Source organism: Pseudopodoces humilis, chromosome 15, assembly GCF_049639895.1.
Source record: "Pseudopodoces humilis isolate 2021_Gansu_Grassland_sample_001 chromosome 15, ASM4963989v1, whole genome shotgun sequence".
Taxonomy (NCBI): domain Eukaryota; kingdom Metazoa; phylum Chordata; class Aves; order Passeriformes; family Paridae; genus Pseudopodoces; species Pseudopodoces humilis.
Genome location: NC_142214.1, coordinates 6,660,193 through 6,683,815, shown reverse-complemented (window position 1 = coordinate 6,683,815; position 23,623 = coordinate 6,660,193). Strand labels below are relative to the sequence as shown.

The 23,623-nt window shown below is 49.4% G+C and overlaps 1 protein-coding gene across 1 annotated transcript; it reads left to right on the top strand.

Annotated features, from left to right (window-relative positions):
- The first annotated feature begins 491 nt into the window (after nucleotides 1–491).
- SLC9A6 (solute carrier family 9 member A6) lies at nucleotides 492–23,082 on the top strand. Its single transcript, XM_005526163.3, has 16 exons — nucleotides 492–747; nucleotides 6,662–6,861; nucleotides 7,213–7,290; nucleotides 7,921–7,997; nucleotides 8,913–9,025; nucleotides 10,585–10,690; nucleotides 13,480–13,621; nucleotides 13,881–13,986; nucleotides 14,213–14,301; nucleotides 14,519–14,632; nucleotides 16,193–16,304; nucleotides 16,666–16,819; nucleotides 16,964–16,994; nucleotides 18,170–18,249; nucleotides 18,863–18,968; nucleotides 19,796–23,082. Exons 1-16 carry the CDS (start codon nucleotides 492–494, stop codon nucleotides 20,069–20,071), a joined length of 2,040 nt encoding a protein of 679 aa, XP_005526220.1. The 3' UTR covers nucleotides 20,072–23,082.
- Nucleotides 23,083–23,623: the final 541 nt, after the last annotated feature.

The following is a 23,623-nucleotide window of genomic DNA, read 5'->3' as shown; positions in this document are numbered from 1 at the left end:
GATCCCACTTCGGGGCTGACGGCGGCTCTTGGCACCATCCACATGCCTTGGCACGGTGTGAAGGCACGACCAGCCTCCAGGATCCTCCCGGACCCCGTCTCCCCAAGAGCCGGGTCCGGAGTGTGTCCTGCAGGCCATCCCTCCAAAGCACCCTGCGCACACCCACCACCCGCTCCTGACCTCGCACCAAGCCTGCCTGGGGGTTTCTTTTCCCTTTGATCACCTTCCCCCTTCTCGCATCCCGTTCTTTACGGCTCGTCCCAGCCTCCCCAGGGCTCATGGCAGCCCCTGGCACCCCTTTCCCTCCCAAACCTCGCCTCACGAACTCCCCAGCGCCTTCCCCCGTCCCCTACCCCCTCTCCCCCTCGCCCCTTTCCCGCTCCATCGCTGCCGGCCCGTCCCTATCCGGGCTCCCCGCGCTGTTCCCGCCCCCGGCGCCTGCGCCCAGAGCCGCTTCCTGGTGTCGGCGGGGCCGGGCCGGTGCCGGGGCGATGGCGGGGCCGGTGCTGGCGGCGGCCGCGGGGCTGTGGGCGCGGGGGGCGGCGGGCGCCGAGGTGGCGGCGGCGCGTCCCGGGGCGCTGGAGGAGGAGATCGTGTCCGAGAAGGCGGCGGAGGAGAGTCACCGTCAGGACAGCGCCAACCTGCTCGTTTTCATCCTGCTGCTCACCCTCACCATCCTCACCATCTGGCTCTTCAAGCACCGCCGCGCTCGCTTCCTCCACGAGACCGGGCTGGCCATGATCTACGGTGAGCGGCGCCCGCCCCAGGCGGGCATCCCCCGCCCCGCCGCCCCTTCCCTGGGAGAGCCGTGCGGGAGCTGCCCCGAGCGCCGGGAGCCCCATCCCGAGCAGTCCCGGCTCCGCGCTGGGCCAGCTGCGGGGCTGGCTGCTTGCCCGGCCGCCCGCTCCCACGGCAGCGCGAGTGGGCACCAGCAGCGCATCGTTCTCCCGGTCAGTGCCTGGTGGCCCCTGGCCGAGGGGCTGCGACAGGGCTTGTTTGGTGGGCGAACGGGTGCGGGGGAACACGACACATCCTCTCGTGGGTGCAGCTGGACGCTGCCGTGTCGCCGGGACAGCCCCGTCCTGCTGTGTCCCGTGCTGAGCCTTATCTGCGTGTTGCTGGAGGGAGGGTTGGTTGTTTTCCAAACCCCAGATATGGAGGGCTCTCGAGGGCAGAGTTACTCCCAAATCTCTGGCAGCGAGGAACTGGTTGGGTTTTTCCAGACGGCCTGACAGGGTGAAGCTGGCAGGGTCATGGGCTACCGCGTCACCAAGCTCTGGCAGGTCCCACTTACCTGCTCCAGCATCGAGAGTGGGGACTTGGGGCAGCACAAACCTGTTGTTACACTGGCCAGGAGCCGTGCATCACAGGTTGGATGGGGCTCTCAACAACCTGGTCTAGTGTAAGGTGTCCCTGCCCATGGCAGGGGGGTTGGAACTGGATGATCATCAAGGTCCCCTTCCATCCCAGACCATTCTGTGATCCTGTGATCCCATGCTGGGGCCAGAGGCTGTGTTTCCAATGTGTGTTTAGAGCTTCCAGATTTCCAGAAGCTGCCCAAGAAGAGTGGAGGGGCGACTTGGGGGATTTTCCCACCCTTTGCCAAGCTCAGGAGCCTGCAGAGCCAGCAGCCTCCTATCCTGCTGCCCGGGGACCTGTGTGCACAAGCCCTACCTTTGGAGTTCCTCCTCCCTGTGACAGGATCTCTCGGAGAGGAGCCCCATCTGTATTCCCATTGGAAGTGGAGCAAGGCTGTGGGTCAGTGGAGTGTGGCTGTTGATATTTGGGTTCTAATGGTGGCGTGTGATGTACTGAGGTGACATGGCCTCATGAAGTGGCCTGAACCAGGGTATGGAGGGGCCATATATGGCCCTCCCTGGGTTATCTGGCATGACTTTGAGTTCAACCAAAGTAGGACTGAGAGGTGTGCTGGGGAAGTGATTAATGTGGTCTTGGATCTGTATCTAGGGAAGATCTGTTGAATTTAGGATTGAGAAGGCATCTCCTGCTGCACGCTGTAGTTAGTGTCTGTCCTCTGGCCCTTGCTGGCTGGGGGTGATGTGTGACCACACAGAGTCAGACGTGGCCGAATCTCCCACCCAGCAGAAAGCTTTGATCTGAAGGCTGTGACTTGACCTGTTTGGGCCACTGGCTTTTGTGATCCCAAGTTCCAGTTAATCGGAAGTGTCCTTCCAAATGAAGTGGTGGAGATGCTTGCATCAGCCCACAGGCATGAAATATTTGTCTGCTTTTTCAGGGGCACAGAATACTGCTCTGCATTTTCAGATTCCTTCTAGCCACCGCTCAGGGGGATTCAGATGCTTCTGGCCTCCTGCCCAGGGTGGGGATGGTCACCTCCTGGGACAGGAGCTGTGCTGGGGGAAGACATGCTTCCAAGCATGGAAGATCTTCTCTCTCCTGCTGGCCCAGAGCTCCTGACATGTGACTTTCTATTCCTTTCATGCTTTCACACTTGCCCTTAACCTTGTTCTTCCTCTCCTGGACATTTCTTCCTCTTGATTATCCTCTCTCCCTGACCTGCCTGAGTGCTCACTTTACTCTCAGAGCACAACCTGGGTTGTTTCAGTCTCCTGCTGATCCATAAAATGCACCTTTTCTGTCTGCTCTTCTGCAGACTGTGCTTAGAGAATTGCTCGTGAAATCGGCAATGTCACCTGTCTGATGAGGAGAAAATCCCAAGTTTTCCCGGTATCAAGGCTTTTGGCATTTGCTTCTCAGGTAGTGGCAGATAACATAGGAAAAGGGATGTGTAATTCCCACGGAGTGGTGAGTGAGATGCTGTTGTTTTATGGTGCCAACTTAAAATCTTCAGGGAAGAAAGGAGGTGTCACTGTCCCTGGCTCCCTGCAATGCTTTTTGCCCCAAGGAAGTTCACTGAAAACGTGGAAGGGGCTGCAAAACAGACCCTGAAATCTGAACAAGAGAAGCAATTTGCAAAAGCTTGTCTTTTTCTGTTTAAAAAAACCCAATAACAACTAAGTCAAAACTTTCACATACATGTATTTTGGCAAAACACATCAGTTTCTTTGTTGTCTTTGTTTTTACTAGGAGTTATAAACTCTTGCTCCAGGTGGATTTCTATCATGCAAATCACACTGTCAGCTCAGAGCTGATGTTCAAGAGCTGGACACTGACTGGAGTAATTTCACAGGGACAGACAGTAGGTGCTTAGTAGCCCTTAAGCTTCATTTCAGTGTTTAAAATTAGGTTCCCACATCTGAGGTGCTCAGCATTTAGGATGATTAATTGAACAATTTTGTTTCAGTTTGTTTCAGTTCTTCTCAGAGTCTGATGGTGGATGTGCAGGAGCTTCTCTAGAAGTTTAGTTTCCTTGTACTTGTTTCCCACTTGGCCCCTGTGTGTGCCTAAACTGCTTGCTGTCAGGATGTCTTCAGTTGTTACATTTTTCTTTCCTTTTGCTGTCCAGATTAATGCTCGCCTGGGGATCCTGTCTGCTTCCATTGTTGTTAAGTGCTGGGTTTGGTAATATATTAGTCTTCATTTAAATCATTACCTCGGAAATGTTCAACAGCACCTTAAAAAAAAGCCCATGGGCTTTTGTCCTTTTTAATGAAGTCAGGAGAAATGCAATGAAAATAATCTCTTGCACTTTGCATAAAAGAACTCAATTAATTTGCCAGCTTTGCCTTCATCTTCCTAACTCCTTGCAGCTTTCAGCTGGCAGCTTCCTCGGTGTTGGGTTCCCTCTGCTCAGCTCAGCTCCCTCCCAGGGCTCAGTTTTATAAAGCTGGCAGCAGAAGCATGTCGATACTGGCTCACAGGTTGCTGCTGGGGCAGCCCTGTGAGTGCCAGGAGAGCCTGAACCATTTCCTAAGAGCCTGTCAGAACCAGGAGCACCTACAGGGTCCCCTGGGAGCCTGAGCTCAGGACTGGGCTTGGTGTCTGGAAAACCATGTCAGGTTTGTCCCAAGTGGCTCCTGTGAGCATCATTGGATAAGGAGGGTTGATCAGATCCACCATGGGGCAGGAGAGGCTGCAGTGCAGCCATTTAATGTTGGTGGAATAATTGGTTTCCAGCAGAGCAGCAGGATGCTTTCCCTCCCTGCAGGTAACTCTGAAGGTGTCTCTGTGTAAGGCCCACTGGCAGGGTCACACTCAGTGCCCAGCAGCAATTTGTGCATTTGTGTATTTGCACGTGGGTGTCTTTCCCCACTGGGCAGCCTCCCAGGCAGGCTATTACTGAGCAAGACAAAAGGTCTGATTTTGGGACTCCTTGGTAGATATTGTAGGTTTATCTGTCCCTTTTCTCTTACCCCACTCCTGGCCAGAGTGGGAATTTGGCCTTGTCTGGAGCTTGGCTGGCACTCTGGGCCAGGAACAGCTGCCTCTGTCAGGAGATGGCAGAGGAGCAGGGGTGCTATCAGATGTAGCACTGCTTTGGGACAGGGATTACGAGTCAAGAGATGGGCGAGTCAGGATCCCTTCTGAATTCACAGAAGTGACTCCTGTCTGTCCCTCCTTCCTCCTGTGGGGCCTCTCATCTCACAGTGCTTAGCCCAAGTGTTAAAGGGGTTGCTGGGTGGGTTTCCTTCCATCTGAGCAAGGGCAGGCAGCTGCTGGTTTCTGATTCCTGCATGAAGTTCTGATTTTTTTTTTTAAGAAGAAACTTTTTAGAAGTCACTCCAGGTAGTTCTCAAGGGCTGCAAAGTGAGGTGTACCTTAATAGCCATAAGCAGATGTAAATAACCCTTTGAAACTCTTCTTATCCCAGTGAAAGGTTTTGGTTCCTGTGGTACCTCTAGGATCATCTGGGTGAAAGGAAAATGGAGTGTTTTGTCCCACTGCTGTGGTGCCATGCAGCCACTGCCACACGCTCCTGTAAATACATGCTGTGGCATCATTATGTGCCTGACATACTTGCTTTCATTCTATACTTTTATTTCTGGAGCACTGGAAGGTCACAGGAGCAGAGGCTGGCAGAAGAATAAGCTAAAGAATTACTTATGGTGTCCCCTCTAAGCGAGGGTGGTGCAAAAGCAGCCCTCTGCCTCTCTGGGGTGTGACGTGCCCTGAACTCTCCTTGCTGGAGCTGATGGTGCCTGGCTGTGCCCAGAGGGAACTGTTCTGAGCCTCTTGGGGTGAGTCAGGCAGGATAGAGCCCAGAGTGGTGAGCACTCTGATGCTGCATGGCTCAAAAACCTCTGTAGTAGCTCACCTGTGCTGTGAAGTGCTGCATGCAGGGGTTTGGGTCTGTCCAGTCTCTGAGCTGAGCTGTCCTAGACCAGCAGTGACTTTGTGTGCAGCCACCTCCTCTGCCTGTGCTCGTGGCCTGGGTGTGTGCTCTGGTGGCCCTGCTGAGACGGGAGGTGGGGGCTTTTCTTTTCACCATCAAGGAAAAATAGCAAATCTTGTCCTGGGAAAATTGTGGCCAAGGAAGGAGAAGTCAAGAAGTGGGTGGCAGATCAGGAGCTGGCTGCAGGAGATGCTGAATGAGCTGTGGCCCCACAGTGTCCTGCCCAGGCTCTGCTCCCCACGAGGTGGTGGCATGGGAAGTGTTGGGTGTTCCTGTCAGTCGGGGTGGTGCCCTGCCTGTAGGAAGGCAGAGGCCAAGGCCTTAATTAAGGCAGCAATAAGGAACAAGAGCGTCCTGGGAGGCAAATGGAGAAGCCTTCAGAGCGCTGCGGTCTGTGTTTAGTTCCCACGTGTCTGAAAGCTTTTCATAAATGTGTGGTTCAGAGATGGGGTTAAGATCCAGGATTTCTGTGGCGGCTTGGGGCCACCTTAATCAAGGAGTTTCCAAACCCTTTTGTGCTGGAGGCTACGTGGAAAGGTGTCTTGTGGGACACCCCTCTTTCCCAGCCTGCAGATGTCAAAACACTCTGCCAGGAGAGCGCTCAACACACTTGAATCTGGATTTTGAGACCTCAGACAATCAAAGAAAAATGCCTTATAAATTGCTGACTTGCAAATTAACCCCAAAATGCCCCTACTTTGAAGCTGAACTGGAGGCAGAGTTGCTTCATGGGGCTGCCCTGGGGCTGCTGCTTGTGGTGCAGAGCTGAAGTTTGCAGGGATGAGGAGTAGATCTGGGTGGTCAGCCTGGATTGGGAAACAGTTTTGTGTATTTATATGTTTATATTTCAAAATGTGGTTTTATGAAAACAGGGAGGGATAGGAGGAGGCTGTATGGTGCTGCAGCACCTTAGGAAGGATGCTTGCCAGTCTCAGAGCATACAGAGTGATTGCTGGGTATCATCTTTAATCCCTGCCAAAATGAAGAGTTTACTGTGGTGGTGTCAGGTTCCAAGGTGCATGGGGCACAGTTTGGGCACATGTGAGCAGCACCTGGCCCAGCAGTGCGAGATGCTCTCCTTAAAAAACCCAGCACGCCCTCGATATTGGCTGTTTGTTGCCCTGGAGTGGGGGTCTGACTGATTGCTGGGTGGTTCAAATCCTTCAGGACTTGTCCATGGCTGTGTTAGGAACTCCCCATGGGCACGGAGTGTTCTCCTGGCTCACGAGGGACGAGGATGGTTCAATTGACAACGGGCAATTATTGGGTTGTGGTTATGCTCAGCAGCTGAGCAGGGGCTCAGGATCCTGGTGCTGCACCCATGCTTAGAGGGGTCATTCTGGGGGTTTGCTGGGGTTTGTCTCACAGACCTGTGTCCCTCCCCAGGTGTCCTGGTTGGCGTGGTCCTGCGCTACGGCATCCACGTCCCCAGCGACGTCAACAACGTCACCCTGAGCTGCCAAGTGCAGACCAGCCCGGCCACGCTGCTGGTGAACGTCAGTGGGAAGTTCTACGAGTACACCCTGAAGGGGGAGATCAGCGCCCAGGAGCTCAACAACGTCCAGGATAATGAGATGCTGAGAAAGGTAAGGGAGGCAGTGACTGGAGAGGTGAGCGGTGCTTCCCACTCCCTCCATGGGGACAGGCCCTGGACCTGCTGAGTGTTTTTAATTTGGTTTTTAACTTGTGATTGTGATGAGCAGTAATTTATATGTTGAACACAATGTAATGAAACTATTTTTATCTCAATTTAAGCTGTTTAGGCTCTGGGATTTGTCTCCAGAAGACCCCAGACACATCCTCAGCATTGACCCAACACAATTCACGTGGTGGGGGTACAGGGCTTCCTCCATGTATTACTTTCTTATTTGTGTTTTGTTTTGCAAAATTTTAACAAATAATTTTACTGTTGGGTTGTTTTTTTTCTGTCTTAACAGGTGACTTTTGATCCTGAAGTGTTCTTCAACATTTTGCTTCCTCCCATTATATTTTATGCAGGCTACAGCTTGAAAAGGGTACGTGCCTTTACAGTGCCGATGTTTTTAGTTCCTCTGCCTCCAGAGAATTTTTAATACTTGTGAGGGCTTTAATGCTTGCTCAGCAGGCCAAGGCTGCGGGGGTGGGTATGGTTTTACCCAGCAAATGTGGGATTGTGTGAAGCAGAGCTGAGAGTGCCCCTGTCATTCTTGTCTGCTCCTCAGTCTCAGGAAGGGTCAGCGACTTCAGCTGTTTCCAGCAGGGGTCTTTGGGGTCAGCCAGGCCATTTCAGCCATCTCAGCTTTCCAAGCACATGGGAGTGTGGGAAGGTTTTAGAAAGCAGCAGCAGCTCTGAAATGCTGACTTGGAAGGAGAGGAGAATGATGCAGTTTAGCTTGCGGGAGAAGGAAGGACAAATGCTGCTGGGTTAGGAAATCGGTTCCCAGGCCTTATTAAACACCCAGGTATGAGAAAATGGTACATTCATGTTTATTAATGCTTCATTAGCTGCTGGTCTGGCACTGGACTATGCTGGGCACCCTGTGCCTGTCCAGCTCGTGGTGTCTGAGCTGAGTCCAAGTTGCTGTGGACACTGTGGGTGCCTGTGCAGGCTTGAAATAAATTGTTAGCAAAATATAGTTCAATTTTTGGTTTTTTTCTCCTGCTAGAGGCACTTCTTCAGAAACTTGGGATCCATCCTGGCATATGCTTTCCTTGGCACTGCCATTTCCTGCCTGGTGATTGGGTGAGTCAATGGAGCTGGTCTGGTTCTTCCACAGGGGTTTGAGCTGTGCTTGGAAGAAGTGCTCTGAGCCTGGAGCTGAAGCTGCTAATCCCAGCCCTGAAAGGTCACACAGGCTCTGCTACTTCTGCTCAGCAGCAGCAAATAATACTATTTACTGTGCAAACTCCTGCTGCATGGACAAGGTGGTTGCTGTCTAATTGCAAAGTGCTCTCTCAGCATCTGACCATCCCATGAGAATAGTTATTCATGACAAGGAAAGTTTCACGCTTCAGAGAAAATTGTCTTGATAAATCAGCAACTTAAGGTTATTGAGAGCATAAGCCCTCAAAGCTGAGGCACAAGAGTAAAGGGCAGGATCATAAAGGTATGTGTCTGGTGAGCACAGATGTGTTTGAATTGTTTGTCCCCCAGTGCAGAGGCTGCTGGATGGTTCCCACTCTGGATAGTAGCACACAGGCTGACATAGGATGTTTTCCATAGAGTCCAGTGGATTCAAGCAAATTCAGCATCTGCATTATCTGCTCCTCACTGAAAATTTTGGCCATTTCAGAGTCAGTCCAAGGTGACTTCACTGAACTGTGTTAATGTGCAGCAGTGCAAAATGATTGTGCAACCTTGTAAGCCTGGCTGCTGCTTTTCTTTAGCCATGTTGTGCTCCTGGAGGAGTTCTGGTCCCAGTTCCCTGCTGGCACCATGTTTGTGCTCCAGTTCAGAGGGTGTTTTGGTGTGTATGGTCCAGCATTCACCTCCAAGATCACAGCCCCGAGGTTTCACCAGGCTCAGTGCATCCCATCCAGTTCTCTGATGTGCTGGCATTTGGATAGCTTTAATCTGGTAAATTCAGGGAAACCAAGCCCATATGAATGTTGTTTTAATGCATTACAGAGATGTGTAACTGCCTCTTTTGATCCCCAGCTCTGTCGTGTATGGCTGCGTGGCGCTGATGAAAGTCACTGGGCAGCTCGGGGGAGATTTCTACTTCACTGACTGCCTCCTCTTCGGGGCCATTGTGTCAGCCACTGACCCAGGTATGTTACATGCTTTCCCTACATTTTAGCCTGGTTTGAGTTATGGGGCAGAGGGAAAGAAAGTCTGAAACCCCTGGGAGTTCCCTCCTGAATTTTGGAACTTAATTCTTTTGTGACATCCTTAGAGGTCAGATTTGTCTCTGTGCCTTTCAGTTTTCTTCAGTTCTGTGCTATACAGCTTCCAAACCTCTGCTTTCCTGAGTCCTTGTTTGCAGTGAAGTCCTAGGCAGCCTCTCTCTTGACTTTGCTGGGGTTTGGCATTGTGTCTCTGCCACCCTGTGCCAGCAACTGTTGCAGAACAAGATGTGCCATGTGGAGAGGGTCCAGTTGATAGTTTTAGTTAGTTTAGCTATTTTCTCCTGCTTCCAGTTCAGTTGGATCTTGCCAGGGGCTAATCTAATTGAAATTATATTAATGAGACACCTTAATGAGCACTTCTGAGGACAGTAGTGACACCTTGGTTTACTGATGCACTTTATAAATGAAAACTATGAAAAACTTGCCTTTCCCAACTAAATTGAACTTAGTTCATGACAGCTTGTATGTGGTAGCTGTTTACTTGCATGCTGTCACTTCATGTAAAAACACAGGGCCACAGAAAGGCCTCTCTTTGCTCCTGCCCTTTGCTGAGCAGGGCTGGAAATCTTCTAATGCTTAGAAATGCTGCAGATGAGCTGTGGGTGTTGTGTCCCTTCTTTGGGGTTGAAATAGCAACAAGAAGATTTCACAGGTAGAAATGGAGCATTTACCTGTGCTTAAATGGGTTAAAGCCAGTGTGCCCTGAGTGCTGTTTGAAAAGATTCACAGAAGTTGGCTGGAATTGGCCCAGCACTCAGCCTGAGCTGTGCCTGACGCACCACGTGTTACATCTTGCTTGCTTTGGATGTTGTGATGTTTCTGTGAGGCTGATATGCAAAAACTGCTGCTTTCCATTATCTTCTTGGAGCTTCTGGATCATGGAAGAGCTTGAGGGAACTCTGATCTCTGCCATGTGGCCGTAGATCACAGAAACCCCTACATGGGTTTTGAGCTCATGCCTGGCTATTTCTAGTCAGGTCTGAAACATTGTGTGTCTGTGCTGGCACTTAGAATGTGTTGAATCCAAGGATTTCTCTCAAAGTATCAGGAATGGAAAGAAAAAGGCAGTCATCATCCTGGACAAGCCTGATCCTTCTGGCTTTCTGCAGGTGAAGGAAGGCTCTCCCCGATGCTCAGAGGTAGTGGCATCCCGACGTCTGGGTGGCTCATGCCAGCCTGGTTCTATGCCCCAGCCCATGAGCTCAGACCCTGGGAAGCTCAGAGAAGTTTGTTTATTTCTGCTTGCAAAAGATTCAATAGGCCAAGATGTGTTTTAGTAAAAGGAGGAGAGAAATGATGAATCAAATCCAAATCTGAAAGAGCAGGACAACTATCAAAGAGAGCACGGGGGGCAGCTGGCACTGTCACAGCAGTGGCACAGATATGCAGGAAGGCAGCTTTCTAAAAAGGATGTTTAGTCTTTGATTACATCGAAATAACAGCACCTTTTTTGAATGTCTCTCTATTTTTCTATTTGTCAGTGACTGTCCTTGCCATATTCCATGAACTCCAGGTCGATGTTGAGCTGTATGCCCTTCTCTTTGGCGAAAGCGTCCTCAATGATGCCGTTGCCATAGTGCTGTCTTCGTAAGTGTCTTCTGTTTTTATTTAGAATTGTTATATGTGTTACATGTCAGGAGTTGGGGGGAACCACTTGGCCTTGCCCCTGTGAGATAGGAACATAGGTGTTTGCAAGAGCATCTTAAGTGTCCCAAAGAGCTGTGGTGACATTCTGATGCATGTCCTCATTGCTTACCACTGCTTGGGATTACGGATTGCCCTTACAGCTTCCCCCTGCATGATGGATGGTTTTGTTTTGCTTTTGTGGTCAGTTGACCCATCCATAGGGAAGTTTTTATGTCCCTCTGAAACAGGAAAAGCTCCATGTCTGCTTTTCAGCCACAAGATCTCACTGAAACCCCTTGCTGATGGCTTTGCTGCTACCTGCATTGCTTCCCACCCACAAATCCCTGCTTTTGTTTGGGTGGAAATAGCTGGTGAAGCAGCTGTTTCCTTTCTCTCCCCACTTTAAGGAGTTAATGTTCTTACAGCTGGAGTTAATGCCCTTGACTGAACACATGGGAAACTTGCTGCCTTTCTAAAGAATGTTTTATACTCTTTAATATTTTATGTCCTTTGCATGCAGGACGTATTTTATCTGCGTTTTCACTGTGTTGTCATCATGGGAATTTGTTCAGTAATATATAATACCAGCAATGGTGACAGCTTAACATATAGCTAAGACTAATGGAGAAAATATTTCTGGAATACTTGTCACTCCAGTGTGCTGGTTGTGTGGGTTTCACTGGAGGCAGCAAGTAACACACTGTGAGCCGTGTGTTGTATTTACTGAATTGAGTGTTTCTGTTGAGGTTTCTGGAACTCTTTGTATTGCTCACTCTGGCTTTTTTGCTGGATGTGCCACTGCTGGTGTGAGAGGAAATGCTGCACAGCCAGACTGTGTTTCAGAAGTGGTCATGAGTGAGGAGGGGATGGGGTCTTCCAGCCTGTGCTGGTAGGTTCTGGGTGGGAGTGGGTGGATTCAGCTTCAGAGTAATGGAATTTGTGGTGGATCTTGGCACGTGTGGGTGACGGCAGTGATTTGCCTCTTGCTCTGCTTCAGTGCCAGCTCTGTAGCTGTTGCTCTGATTTCCTGCTTCCCTCTCTCCACAAGCTGAGCTCACTCCCCCTCCTCCCCAAAACAGGATAATTTGCACCAAGCAGCAGCTCTGAGTTCACTCAGCAGTTATTTTATTTTGCCTCAGCAATGTGGGCAGGGGAGGATGTGGAGCTGAGCTCTTCAGTGGCTTTTGCCAAGTCTGGGTGCCCCAAGGCTCCTCTCATGTCTGTTTTCAGCCCTGAGCAAATGTCTGTTCCCGTGCTTAAGGGGCAGGATCTGTGCCTTTCTGTTCCTGTCTTGGTCTGGCATGGCTTGGCAGCAGGAACTTGTTGCAGGATGAAGAGGAATTGAACCCAGAACTGAAAACTGGTGGGCAGTGAGGTGCCAGAGCTGCAGTTTGGGAGCAGAGGGGTAAATGCAGCTACAGGATCTCTGCCTGCTTCTTCCAAAGGGAGGATTCACAGGGATTAAACACCATGAGAAGCCCCATGAACAGCAACAGGGGAAATAAAGAGCAGCTGGCAATAATGTCTTATTGGTAATGCAAAAATCAAAACCAGGAGAACTGTGAGAGGTTAAAATGCAAAACCAACATTCAAAGAGTTGGTTATGGAGGGGAAGTGAAACCAGTCTGGATTTAAAAAAAGAATGAAACCTGAAAACCCAGAATAAGAACATATTGGTGAATTAGAAGCATAAGATGGAATTGATGAAAGGAATTAAATTATGGAGAAATCTGCAGCTTGCAGTGTAAAAGGCAATGCAGAAAAATGAGCTGTATTAAAAGAAGGGAAGTTTAGCAAGAGAAATTACCCGCAATGTGTTGGAAAGGGGAGGTTTGTCATTTGTGTTGCAGAAAAATGTTGGTGTATAGTTAGGGGAGAAAGCTGCAAGATGTGTGTGGAAGGCAGTCTAAGTTCTCAGCAGATTAAACAGCAAACGTTTAAAGTTAACATCCAGGAGTTTTAACAGAGTGAGCCAAGGGATAGTTAACCAGGAAGTTAATGTTTTTGATAAGTTTACATCAAGGAAAGTGATGTAAGGAGTTGATAAATGGGATTTAGGAGCCAGATAAGGCCCCCCCTGTATTTCAGCCTTTCCAGGTAGAGCAATGGAATGACTAATGCGAGGCTCAGCTCATCAGGAGTTAGGAGGGAGCAGACTGAGAGATGGGATCAGCACTGCAGACCTGTTTGCCATCTCACCACAAAGGTCTTTTGAGGTCTGGTGGATGCAGGGAATGGTGTTGCTGCTGTGCATGGCACAGTCTGGCGTGGCTGCCCTGCGGTACTGCACTTTGGAGCTGAGCATGTTAAATGTGGCGGAACAGGAGTAGTTACAGCTCTCCAGGGGATGTTCACATCAGCCGCCTCAGTGGAGAAGTGGAGGTTTCCTGCTCGAATGCTTTGTGGTCCCACAGCACCTGGCATTACAGAGAGCTGGTGCCAACCCCCCCCAGATACCACCATAAATATCACACGAGGCACGAGCTTTGGGCCCCTGCTCTCTGGTGTCCAGGAGTAACTGCACATCCAGGCCTGGGTGGGGTGGCTGATCCCAAACTCCCCAGGACAGGGGGCGTGTGCAGCCACTGCGCGCTGTGATCCCAGGGGATTGCAGTGTGTTGTGTCTCCCTGCTTCCTCGGGCTCGGTGTCTGCAGCAGTTGTAGCACTTTGCAAGGCTCGTGTAGCACTGTGAGGTGCCTCTCCCTCCAGACTAAGCAGTTTTGTTCTTGTGCTCTCTGTTCTCTTCCAGCTCAATAGTTGCGTATCAGCCAGCGGGTGACAACAGCCACACGTTTGATGTCACAGCGATGTTCAAGTCCATCGGGATCTTCCTGGGGATATTTAGTGGATCTTTTGCAATGGGAGCAGCTACTGGAGTTGTGACAGCTTTAATATCCTTTTCACTGTTTGTTTTTTTTTCCCAAGTGTTTGCATAACAGCTTGTTTATTTTTTGCTGCACTGCATTTCACCCAGATGTTAAATTTTTTTCCCTAAATTAACGAAGGACAGTGCCATAGCCTTTTTAGGGGTGGACTGAGCCAATTCCAGCCAACTTCTGTGAATCTTTTCAAACAGCTGTCATACACAATAGGATTTGGTATGCTGTTAGGCTGCAGTGTCTCTCCAAATTGTCCTTAACCATTTGCAACGTCACCAAGTTCACCAAACTTCGTGAGTTCCCGTTGCTGGAGACCGGCTTGTTCTTCTTGATGTCCTGGAGCACGTTCCTGCTGGCTGAAGCGTGTGGCTTTACAGGCAAGCCCCAGCACAGCCCTGCCTCTGGCATGGAGCTCTGCAGGGATGATGGGACCACTGAGTTTTGCTTCTCTCAGTATCAACTGTAGCCGGGGCTCTCCCTCTGCTTGCAGAAGTTTAATGATTGTGGGTTCTGGGGTTACTGCATTAAATTCCCTACAGGCCTGGGGTGCAGCTCAACTCCCTTTTCCTGACCAGGAGTCTAATGTGATGCTCTGCTCCCCAGGTGTGGTGGCTGTGCTCTTCTGTGGGATCACACAGGCCCATTATACCTATAACAACTTATCTACAGAGTCCCAACACAGAACTAAGCAGGTGAGAACTCCTCAGACTCCTTCAGCCTCTCTGAATCTCAAATTCAATATTTTTTCCCTTCCCTCTAGCCAGAATTAGGTGCATCTGTCTTCTTACAGCTGCATTTCACTAGGGTTGCTTCTGCAGAAGTATTTATTGCATGACGGATGGGCTAACATGCTTTTCTTATTAAATCTGTATTATGTCTAATGACTTGTAATTTCTTTTTCTCTTTCAGTTGTTTGAGCTTCTGAATTTCTTGGCAGAAAACTTCATCTTCTCCTACATGGGACTTGCACTGTTCACCTTCCAGAACCATGTCTTTAACCCTACCTTTGTGGTGGGGGCCTTCGTATCCTTTGGAGCCCAATTTATAAAACAGAAAGAAAGGGAGAGGTGCCTCATTCCTAATTTGTGTTTTTCATTCAAATGAGTGGGTTTGTTTTTTTTCAATCAGTCTAGCTTTATTTTTAAAAGGGGATTTCTGCCATGTAGTGGTGCCTTTGCTGGTTATTTTAAGAAGACAGATTCTTTTTCCAGCTTTTCTGTTTGTTTTTTTTTTTTTTCCCTGTCTTCTCTCCTCTTGTGGGCATCCAAATCAGCTGCTGCAGGGACTCATCATTCAGTGTGACCATGATGCCAATGCCAGGCCTTGTCATGTGGCACCAGGAGGGGCTTTGCAAAGGGGGGCTGCCTTGTTCAGCCATTTATTTCCTCTTTTCTCTGCTAGTGCACTTGGTTAACCCTGATAAAAAGCCTTTTTTTGGTCAAACAGCACAGTTACAGCTACAGTAGATGCCTCTGAATGATGTCATGAGAAAGGATTTCCTGTTCTGCAGGCTGATGCTAACAGGAACAAGGGCCCTGGTATGTCTCAGAAAAACAAGAATTTTGAAGGAATTTTTTTCACACCACAGGGAAGCCAGTTAAAGGTGCAGAATTATTTTCACCCTTTGCCAGCACTGATGTAAGTTTATACCAGTAAACAAAATGTTTTTGCCAGTGCTGGTCCGTGGGTTTGCAGCAGGCTTGGCTGAATTTCCCTGCTCAGCTTTTGTGGGGTCACAGTGGGGCAGAAGGGGTGAAGAGCACAGAAATGCCATTTGGGCTGTTATATTGGAATTCTGTGCTGTGCCTCTTCAGTGGGAACTGGCTAACTCACTGATGAAATAGCTCATTCATGAGCGAGATCATGAAATACGTCTCTTATGCAAATTGTGATGTTCAGGAAAGAACATAAAAGCTAGAAGCATTTTCCGTATTATTCAAGGCTGTGCTGAATACTGGCTCCAAGATTATTTTTGCCATCTGGGTGCTGGTATTAAAAGACACAGCTTCAAAGATAAAAAGCAATATGAAGGGGCTGGTGATTCTTGTATCTCGCAGGCTATGAAAACAGAAAGAGTATTGGATTTTTTTTTTCCTTCTCAACGGCTGCTGCTTTCATTTTGCTGAATAATCTTTGGGAATGGGACTTGGCTTAAAGCTTCAAACCCAGCTGTGAAGTGTGGTATGCTGGAGAATGTCAGAGGGGTTGTCATAGCTGTGATAACTTGAGCTTCACAGAAGACAAATAATTCTTGGGGTGCAAAATGGACCTGGCAGCGGAGAGCATACTGTGGGAAATGGTGTTTTTTCTCTCCTCTCACTTGTCTAACATGTCCTTTCATCATTACCCTTGTTTATTTGTGCTAGTCTCTCTGTGATATGCAGTGTGTGCTGTTTCAGCGAGGCAGTAGCCTGCTCTTCCCACGGTGCTGTAGCACTCAGAGCTGGGTTATTTTCTTTGCAGCCAAAGCACCGGCGTTTCTGCAGCTCCCGGTTTCATTTGGGCAGTAGAAACTGGCTCTGTGCAGGTGGGATGTGATGGGAGACACAGGAAGAGCAATTTCCTTAACATGTGCAAATACAGCTTGCTATCTTCCTTGGAAGAGCTGCCAATATCTACCCATTGTCATTTTTACTGAATTTGGGGAGAAGAAATAAAATTGGAACGAATTTGCAGCACATGATGATGTTTGCTGGTATGTTACTGCATCCTTCCTCTGACCATGTGGCCTATTCACACTTCCTTGCCCCTTAGAACTTGGAAATATTTCTTACTCAGCTCGAAATCCCTTATGGGCAATGTCTGCAGGGGAGGCTGGGTGGGAAGGGACTCAGTGGTTTGGGATGTAGGAATGAGCTCCTTCTGTCCTGCTTCAAGCACACGACATGGGGCAGGAGGAGAGTTTGCCTTTCTGGGCTCGGAAAGAGGGGTGACAGAATCATCACTGCTCTCCCCTGGGGGGGATGTCCCAGCAGAGGGGTCGCAGGATGTAAACCCAGGTGGGAAGCTGGCCATGCTGGGGGCTGACCCAGCTCCTCTGCTCTCCCTTCCCACAGGGCTGCGCGGGGCCATGGCCTTCGCCCTGGCCATCCGTGACACGGCCACGTACGCGCGGCAGATGATGTTCAGCACCACCCTGCTCATCGTCTTCTTCACCGTGTGGGTGTTTGGTGGGGGCACCACGGCCATGCTGTCCTGCCTCAACATCCGGTCAGTGCGGGGCTCCCCTGGCTCGGCTGGGCTCCCCCTGGGCTGCTCTCAGCTCGGGCTGCTGGGCTTCCAGAGAGCAGATCCCGTCCTTGCCCCGGATCCCAGCCCTGCTGCTGCGTGTGACACTGTGTTCTCTCCTCACAGGGTCGGCGTGGACGCGGATCAGGAGAACGTGGTGAGTGTCCTCTGCAGAGGAATCTGTGCTGCACCCTCAGGGCAGGGGTTACATCCTGACCCTGTGAATGTCTGTCTGTGCTCTGCTTCCTTCCAGCTGCAGGAGTTTTTTGCTCCCCCTGTGAAAGAGTTTGCAGTCAGTGGGAGTCAGCTTTTCTGTGCTCTCTGGTTTTTGTGAGCCTTGTTTTGACTCAGCTGGAAAGAAGGGCACAGAAGCAATGCTGGACTGTTTAGTCCATGTTTCTGCTGCAATAGATTCAGTCTCTCCCTTGCTGGGTTTGAAATAAATCCCTAAGTGAGCATGACATGGAGGCTCTGCCTCATCCCAGTGTCCAGGGCAGTACAGAAACACCATTTACGGACTCATTTTATGTAGCATCTTCTGCCCCACTTTTCCCCATGGGTACCCTCAACCCTTACTGCACCTTTTCCTGAGGGTAGTTATGTGACAGCCCCAGAACCACTGACCACACTGAGATCCATGCTACAGCCCTGGGAGTTTTCCTGCCTGGTAGTTCCAGCTGTCTCATTCACATGTCTGCAGCCTGGTTGTGCTGTGGCTTTCCTTGGTTTCAGTGTGGATTCTGCACCTTGGAGATTCATTTTATTCGGAGTCATTTATTGGGCTGTTCACCTCCTGCAGAGAAAGCATCAAATGCGACAGGCAGCCCAGGGCCATAAATCTGTGAGCCAGATTTCTATGAAATATGTAATTGTACTCATAGTCCCCTCCAAACAGTTTCATATTTTTTTCTCTGACAAAAAGGAAGCCTGGAGTTCCCAGAACACACAATTATTTGCATGCAGCAGTGTCAGGCGAGATCTGATGGAGGTTGGACCTGTCAGTGACTATTAAACGTGATGTCTGGGTGCAGCTGCTGGTTCTGAGGCACTTTGAACCTTGGGGCCAGACACTGGAAGGCTCTAGAAGCAGAATGGTGACTCTGTGCTTTGATACCATCTCCCTGAAGCAGTTGAATGCTGCCAAATGCATCCTGTTGTGGTGTGAACATCCTTATACACACTGCAACCCCAAGGCTTCTTCTGAAGAGGCAGTGGGGAAGTCTGTCTCTTTGTGTTCTCTGGGGATAATCCAGTGTTCCATGGGGTCTCCTGACGCTGATCCAGGTCATGGCATGTTGTCCTGCCCCTCTTTACTGTTTTGCTTTCCCACAGGGTGTCCCGGAGAGCGAGAGGAGGAGCACGAAGGCCGAAAGTGCTTGGCTTTTCCGCATGTGGTACAACTTCGACCACAAGTATCCTTTGGCGGCAGGTGGTGTGTGCTGTGTCAGATCCCACTGCCCAGACACCTCTCACTGGGACCATGACTTGCTCCCTGCTTAGCAGAGGAGCCAGTGTTTGCTTTCCCGTGACATTGCTGTGCTTTGGTTTGCATCTACTTGAGCCTGTGGCTGTGAGAAATGACAATTTTCACCCTCTGTCTGTGAGAATGCAGCAGCAGTTCTGTTCAAAGCTGGGCTCTCCAAGATTGGAGTCCTGGGGGTCCTTAGTCCCAGGGGCTGGTGGGCAGAAAGGGATGGGGTTTTTTTTTACTTGCAGTCCCTCTTGGTAGATCTGTGCCTCTCCTCCCTTCCAGGTGCTGTGCTGTGACTTAGCGGTGGGGCAATGTTAGACTGAGGGACACAGGGTGATGGGACAAGTGATGCTGCTGAGCATCTTACCAGGACTGTCCTGCTGTGTTTGGTTGCATTCTCGTTGCACACCATGACAGCTTCTGCGCTTCCACGCATTTGTGTTCGTTTTCTTTCTGTGATTTCCTCTCAGTGACGAGTCCTTCAGTGCTGCCCTCCCAGCCCTTGACTTGCCTACATGGTCCTGTTCTTCTATTTTCCTTAACCCTCTCTGTAGCTATCTGAAGCCTCTCCTGACACACAGTGGTCCCCCGCTGACCACCACACTCCCAGGGTGCTGTGGGCCTGTTGCCCGGTGCCTGACGAGCCCACAGGCGTACGAGGTGAGTCCTTTAGTGTCCTTTCTGTCACAGTGTTGTGGTTTATGTTTGTGATCTGTTTATGTTTCTCTTTTGGATGCTGCTCTACAGCGTCAAGCTGGGAGCATGAGGGAAGTCAGATATTGGGGCTGATGGATGAGTTAATTCCCATGAGCATTTTGCTTTTCCAGCCTGCTGTTAGGTCATGAAGGGGTTTGTGGTGTATTCATGGTGGTTCCTCAGTGACTGGCTCAATGAAGTTGTCACAGGTGTCCTTCCACAAGCCCAGCTGGGAGGACACACAATTCCCTATCCCCTGCTTGCTTCCAGCCTTACATTCCTGCAGTCATTCCTGCAGCCCTTTCAGCTGCATCACTCACTACCAGAAAGGTAGCCAGCATTGCCATACCCAGGGGCCCCTTGCAGTGGCAGCTGTCCATGCCAGGAGTCTTCTTGCCCTGTCTGCACAGTGTCAGCATCAGGTTCCCTGACAAGCCAGCAATGGCTGTGGTGGGTCAGCAATGCAATTCCTGTGCTCATGAGTATTTGGTCTGGTCAAAGCCACTCAATGCTGCATTCCCTGTGTGCCTGGCTATGGCACCAGAAGGAAGAGAGCTGGGAGAGCTTTAGCAATGCCCTTTTAGGCAGGCTGCAGAGAAGCTCTGCGCAGTGTGAGTCACCTGGGCTCTGATATGTGTGTGTGCCACGTCTGGTTCTGGTCACGGTGCAGGAGAGCCTGTGACTCGGTGCCTCTGTCTCAGCTCAGTCACCATCACCGTGCGATTGTAAACAGCCATTCTAGAAGAGTTTAACAGCACTTTCCTCCTGGTTTCCTCCTGGTTGTCCCCCAGAATCAAGAGCAGCTGAAGGACGACGACTCCGACCTCATTCTGAACGACGGGGACATCAGCCTGACGTACGGGGACTCCACGGTGAACACCGACTCGGTGGCGTCCAGCGGCACGTCCCGGCGGTTCGTGGGGAACAGCTCGGAGGACGCCCTGGACCGGGAGCTGGCTTTTGGGGACCATGAACTCGTGATCCGGGGAACACGCCTGGTCCTGCCCATGGACGATTCGGAGCCCCCGTCAAACGTCCTGGATAACGCGAGACACGGTCCAGCATAAGGTTGCTCAGTTTAATTGACAGTAATATTTGCATATATGATCAAGAAGTATGTACTACCTAAAGTCTAATGCATGTCTCAAAATGTCTAAGCTGTATAAATATTATTTATATGGTGTCAAAAGAATATAAATATTCTCTGCCAAGCACTTGTAAAGAACAAGCTGCAAATTTAAGTTAAAAACTGTGTTGACTGCACTATGTAGGGTGGAACTGTTTTAGCGTAAGAGTCTTTTGCACACAGTGAGCTTTGTTAATGTGTGATTTGATGAAGGGTTTAGTTCCCAGTGGATGAGTAAAGGAGCTGTGACTCCCTGTTCATCCTTTGAACCTGGGAGAGGAGGGTAGGGAGTTGCTGGTGAGCAGTGGAAATTCCTTTCTAGTCTGATGAGGATTGTTGAGTTTCTTTTGGTCTCTGATCTTTGGATAGTCACGTTTGAAATATCAGCAAAAAATCTGCCCACAGACCCTCTCACCAGGCAGTGGATGGTGATAAACTTGTTTCACTGTGGGAACCCAGAGACTTTTTTGCTTTTTAGTGACCTTCTGCCCAAGCCCTGCTTTAGGGGGCTCATGGCAGACCCCAGCCAAAGCTGACAGCAGGGGCTGTGGATGTCCGGCTGCTCGGATGGGAGCAGGAGAGAGGGATGGTTGGTGTCTGTAGTTGTGTTCAGGAGAAGGAGGCGATCCCACAGAAACTACACCAGGCATGCACAGATTTTAGGTCTGAGTCCATCTTTCAGCTCTGGCTCAAGCAGCTTTCTAGAACCAGCCATCAAATCCTCTTTTGGCAACTAAATCTCACCTTTGGGAAGTGGCCGTGTCTTTGCGCGGGTGAATCCCTGTCCTGCAGTCGCAGATGTAGCCAAGGTGTGCAGAGCTGCTGCAGCTGCACACGGGGCTGTGGAGCCCAGCCAACCTCAAACTCGAGCTTTAGGGCTGCAGATCCACATGGTACCTCCGGAGCTCTCCAGAGGCATCCAGCTGGTACTGAAGGGGAGCCGTCCGTCCGTCCGTCCGTCCTCCCACAGAGTCGGAAACCATTGCACTTTGTTTGGTCACTCCTTAGCATGCTGTGTGTCTGCAGTCCCCACCCAACCTTTCTTGTGTCTCTTATCATTTAATGAGAAATGTTTGCGAGTTGATTTTTGGTTTTAATTTACGTGTTTATTTTTCAAGGAAGAGCACAGAACAATTTGCGATTTCACACTAGTGTTAAAGGATTTATTCTGTAGTTATGGGAATGGCTAAAGGTGCAGTGAAACTGTTAACCCTGACATCTTTTTTCTCCTGGAAAGGGGGAATAGTGGAAATTTACTGTATGTAATTTTACTGTCTATTTTATCTACAGTTTTGCTATACAAACCTTTCAGGGTTACTGGTATACTACAGGCCCATTCTGGAGTTATCCCTCTCCAGAGGGCTTAAACAGAGGTATTTAAAATGAAAATACATGAAAGAGAGGCAGGTGAGTCCGAGCACTCATGGCTCCCATTAGCTGTCTTTGGAACAAACTCTGCATCTCTCAGGATCTGACCCTGGGACCTCAGAGCAGTGTCCCCACAGCTGTTTTCCCCAGCACCACCTGAGAGTTGGAGGAAACAGAAAATACTGAAGTTTCAAGTGTGTATGTATAGTTGGGAAAATAAATCTACACATTTTTTGGGTTTTTTTTCTTCATTTTCTCAGGTCTAAGTAACATTGCCTTAAATATATGGATGTGAAACAATAATTATTTTGGCAGTTTATCCCCAAGAAAATGCTTTCTTTTAACTTCTGAACAAAATGTTTAAGTGTTGCCATAGGACTTCCCTAGAAGGGGGGTAATGCTCTGTTTATATTTGGGTATATTTGGGGCATCTTCCTTGCACCTGTAAATGGCATCCCGCTGTTAACAAAGCTGTTGTATTAGCACTGGCCTTTGTTTCCTACTATGCAGGAATTCCATAAAGTGAGTGTGCATTTTATATGATGTCTGTAACTTAACTTCATGTGTTTAAAAAAACAAAAAAAGCAAAAAAAAAAAAAAAGTAGGAACCTGTTGATTTTAGGTTTACTGCATCACTTCTACATCCTGTTTTTTGTTTGTTCTGCCTTTTTGAAGAGGTATGATAAATAACTGCCTCTTGTTTTTTCCTGTATAGCCTGACTATGAATTGAATTTACAGAGTTGGTGTAGCTGGATGTGCAGGACAGTTCTGCTGCCTCAGGGCTCCCTCCCAGGCATTCCCAGCTGAGGTATAAATTTGCTTCGAGGTGGCCACCAGCTGATGTTTTTCCATGGCTGTGGTAGCATTCTGACCCTTTGACTTCACTAATTTATCTACTCACTGCAAACTTGCCAACACATTGCCCATAAGCCTCAACATTTGACACCAATAACAGTTCAGTTAGTACATGAAAGGAGAAAAAGTTTACCGGTGATGATTTTATGGGTTACCTTATGATTCATTTTGAATAGCCTTAATCAGTAAATGAGTCTAAGCATAAATTCATGGGATTCATCCTCAGCTGATTATTTTCTGTGCTAGGCTGCAGCAGAGCACACAGGAATGCCTGGTGTGCAGAGGCAGAGCCCTGATGCTTTGTGCTGCAGATGGAGTTAAGGGTACCTTGGAGAATCAGGGCCTGACACCTATGCCAAATAGATAAGACAGCCCTGAGGAGGCAGTTTACAGCCCCCATGAAGATTTAGAGAAGGTGCCCTTCTTCTGTAAATTGAATTTTCATGGTTTTTGCACATGAAAAAGCATTGTAGGTAAAGTTATGATTTGTACTGGTACTGTCGATTTGTGTGGTAATGGCATTAACCCTGTAGCTATGGTGTTTGTGCAGCTGATCTGTGATAGCTGATGATCACTATTGGACCTTCTGTTTACACTGACTAAATCCTTTACTGTTGCATTGTACTGTGAAAGAAGGATTATGGGCCTATAAAAGATTATTATTTTTTTTTTGGAATTGTGTGTACCGTTTCATTAATTCCCACAGAAATAAATCTGTAGCAAAGTGACGACGTGCCACGTGGCCTTCTGAGAGCAGTTTGTTCACGGCCTTTGGCAGCAGCCACGGATGCTGGACCCCGAGGATGGGAGGGCAGCTGGGTTGGGGTGCACGCTCTGCCTTCAGCCCAGCCTTCCTTGCAGGAACAGTGCTGGGAGCTGGGAGCAGAGCCACGCTGGTTGCCAAAACCTCCTCCAGGAGCTGGGATAGTGCTGCTCACTCCCAGCCCTGGGGCAGTGAGTGGATCTGCATAGAGACATCACTGTGGGGTGTTTGCAAAATCAAGGTTCCTGAGCTTTCCCAGGCTTTTATATCCCCTGGGACTGTTGAATTTGCACTTGGGCTCCTGGCTGGTGATTCTGCCCTCTGACTCCCACCACACCATTTTTTTGGGGGGCCATGTGCTGAAAAGACAAGTTGTTCAAATGCTTTAAAATCCTTCGGTACATAGGGCGCCTCAGCAACTTCAGGAATCTCTTTCTGAGGGCTTTGGTTCCCAAAGGACAACTTTCATCCCTTGGATGGTGTAAAAGCACATTGTGACAGCTCTG

What these genes read in the sequence shown, in the direction of transcription:
- SLC9A6 (XM_005526163.3), top strand. Translation starts at nt 492, where the DNA reads ATGGCGGGGCCGGTGCTGGCGGCGGCCGCGGGGCTGTGGGCGCGGGGG. An exon ending in TGAAGCGTGTGGCTTTACAG is followed by an intron (nt 13,987 to 14,212) that starts GCAAGCCCCAGC and finishes TCTGCTCCCCAG; the next exon opens with GTGTGGTGGCTGTGCTCTTC. An exon ending in CCTTTGTGGTGGGGGCCTTC is followed by an intron (nt 14,633 to 16,192) that starts GTATCCTTTGGA and finishes GTGCAAATACAG; the next exon opens with CTTGCTATCTTCCTTGGAAG.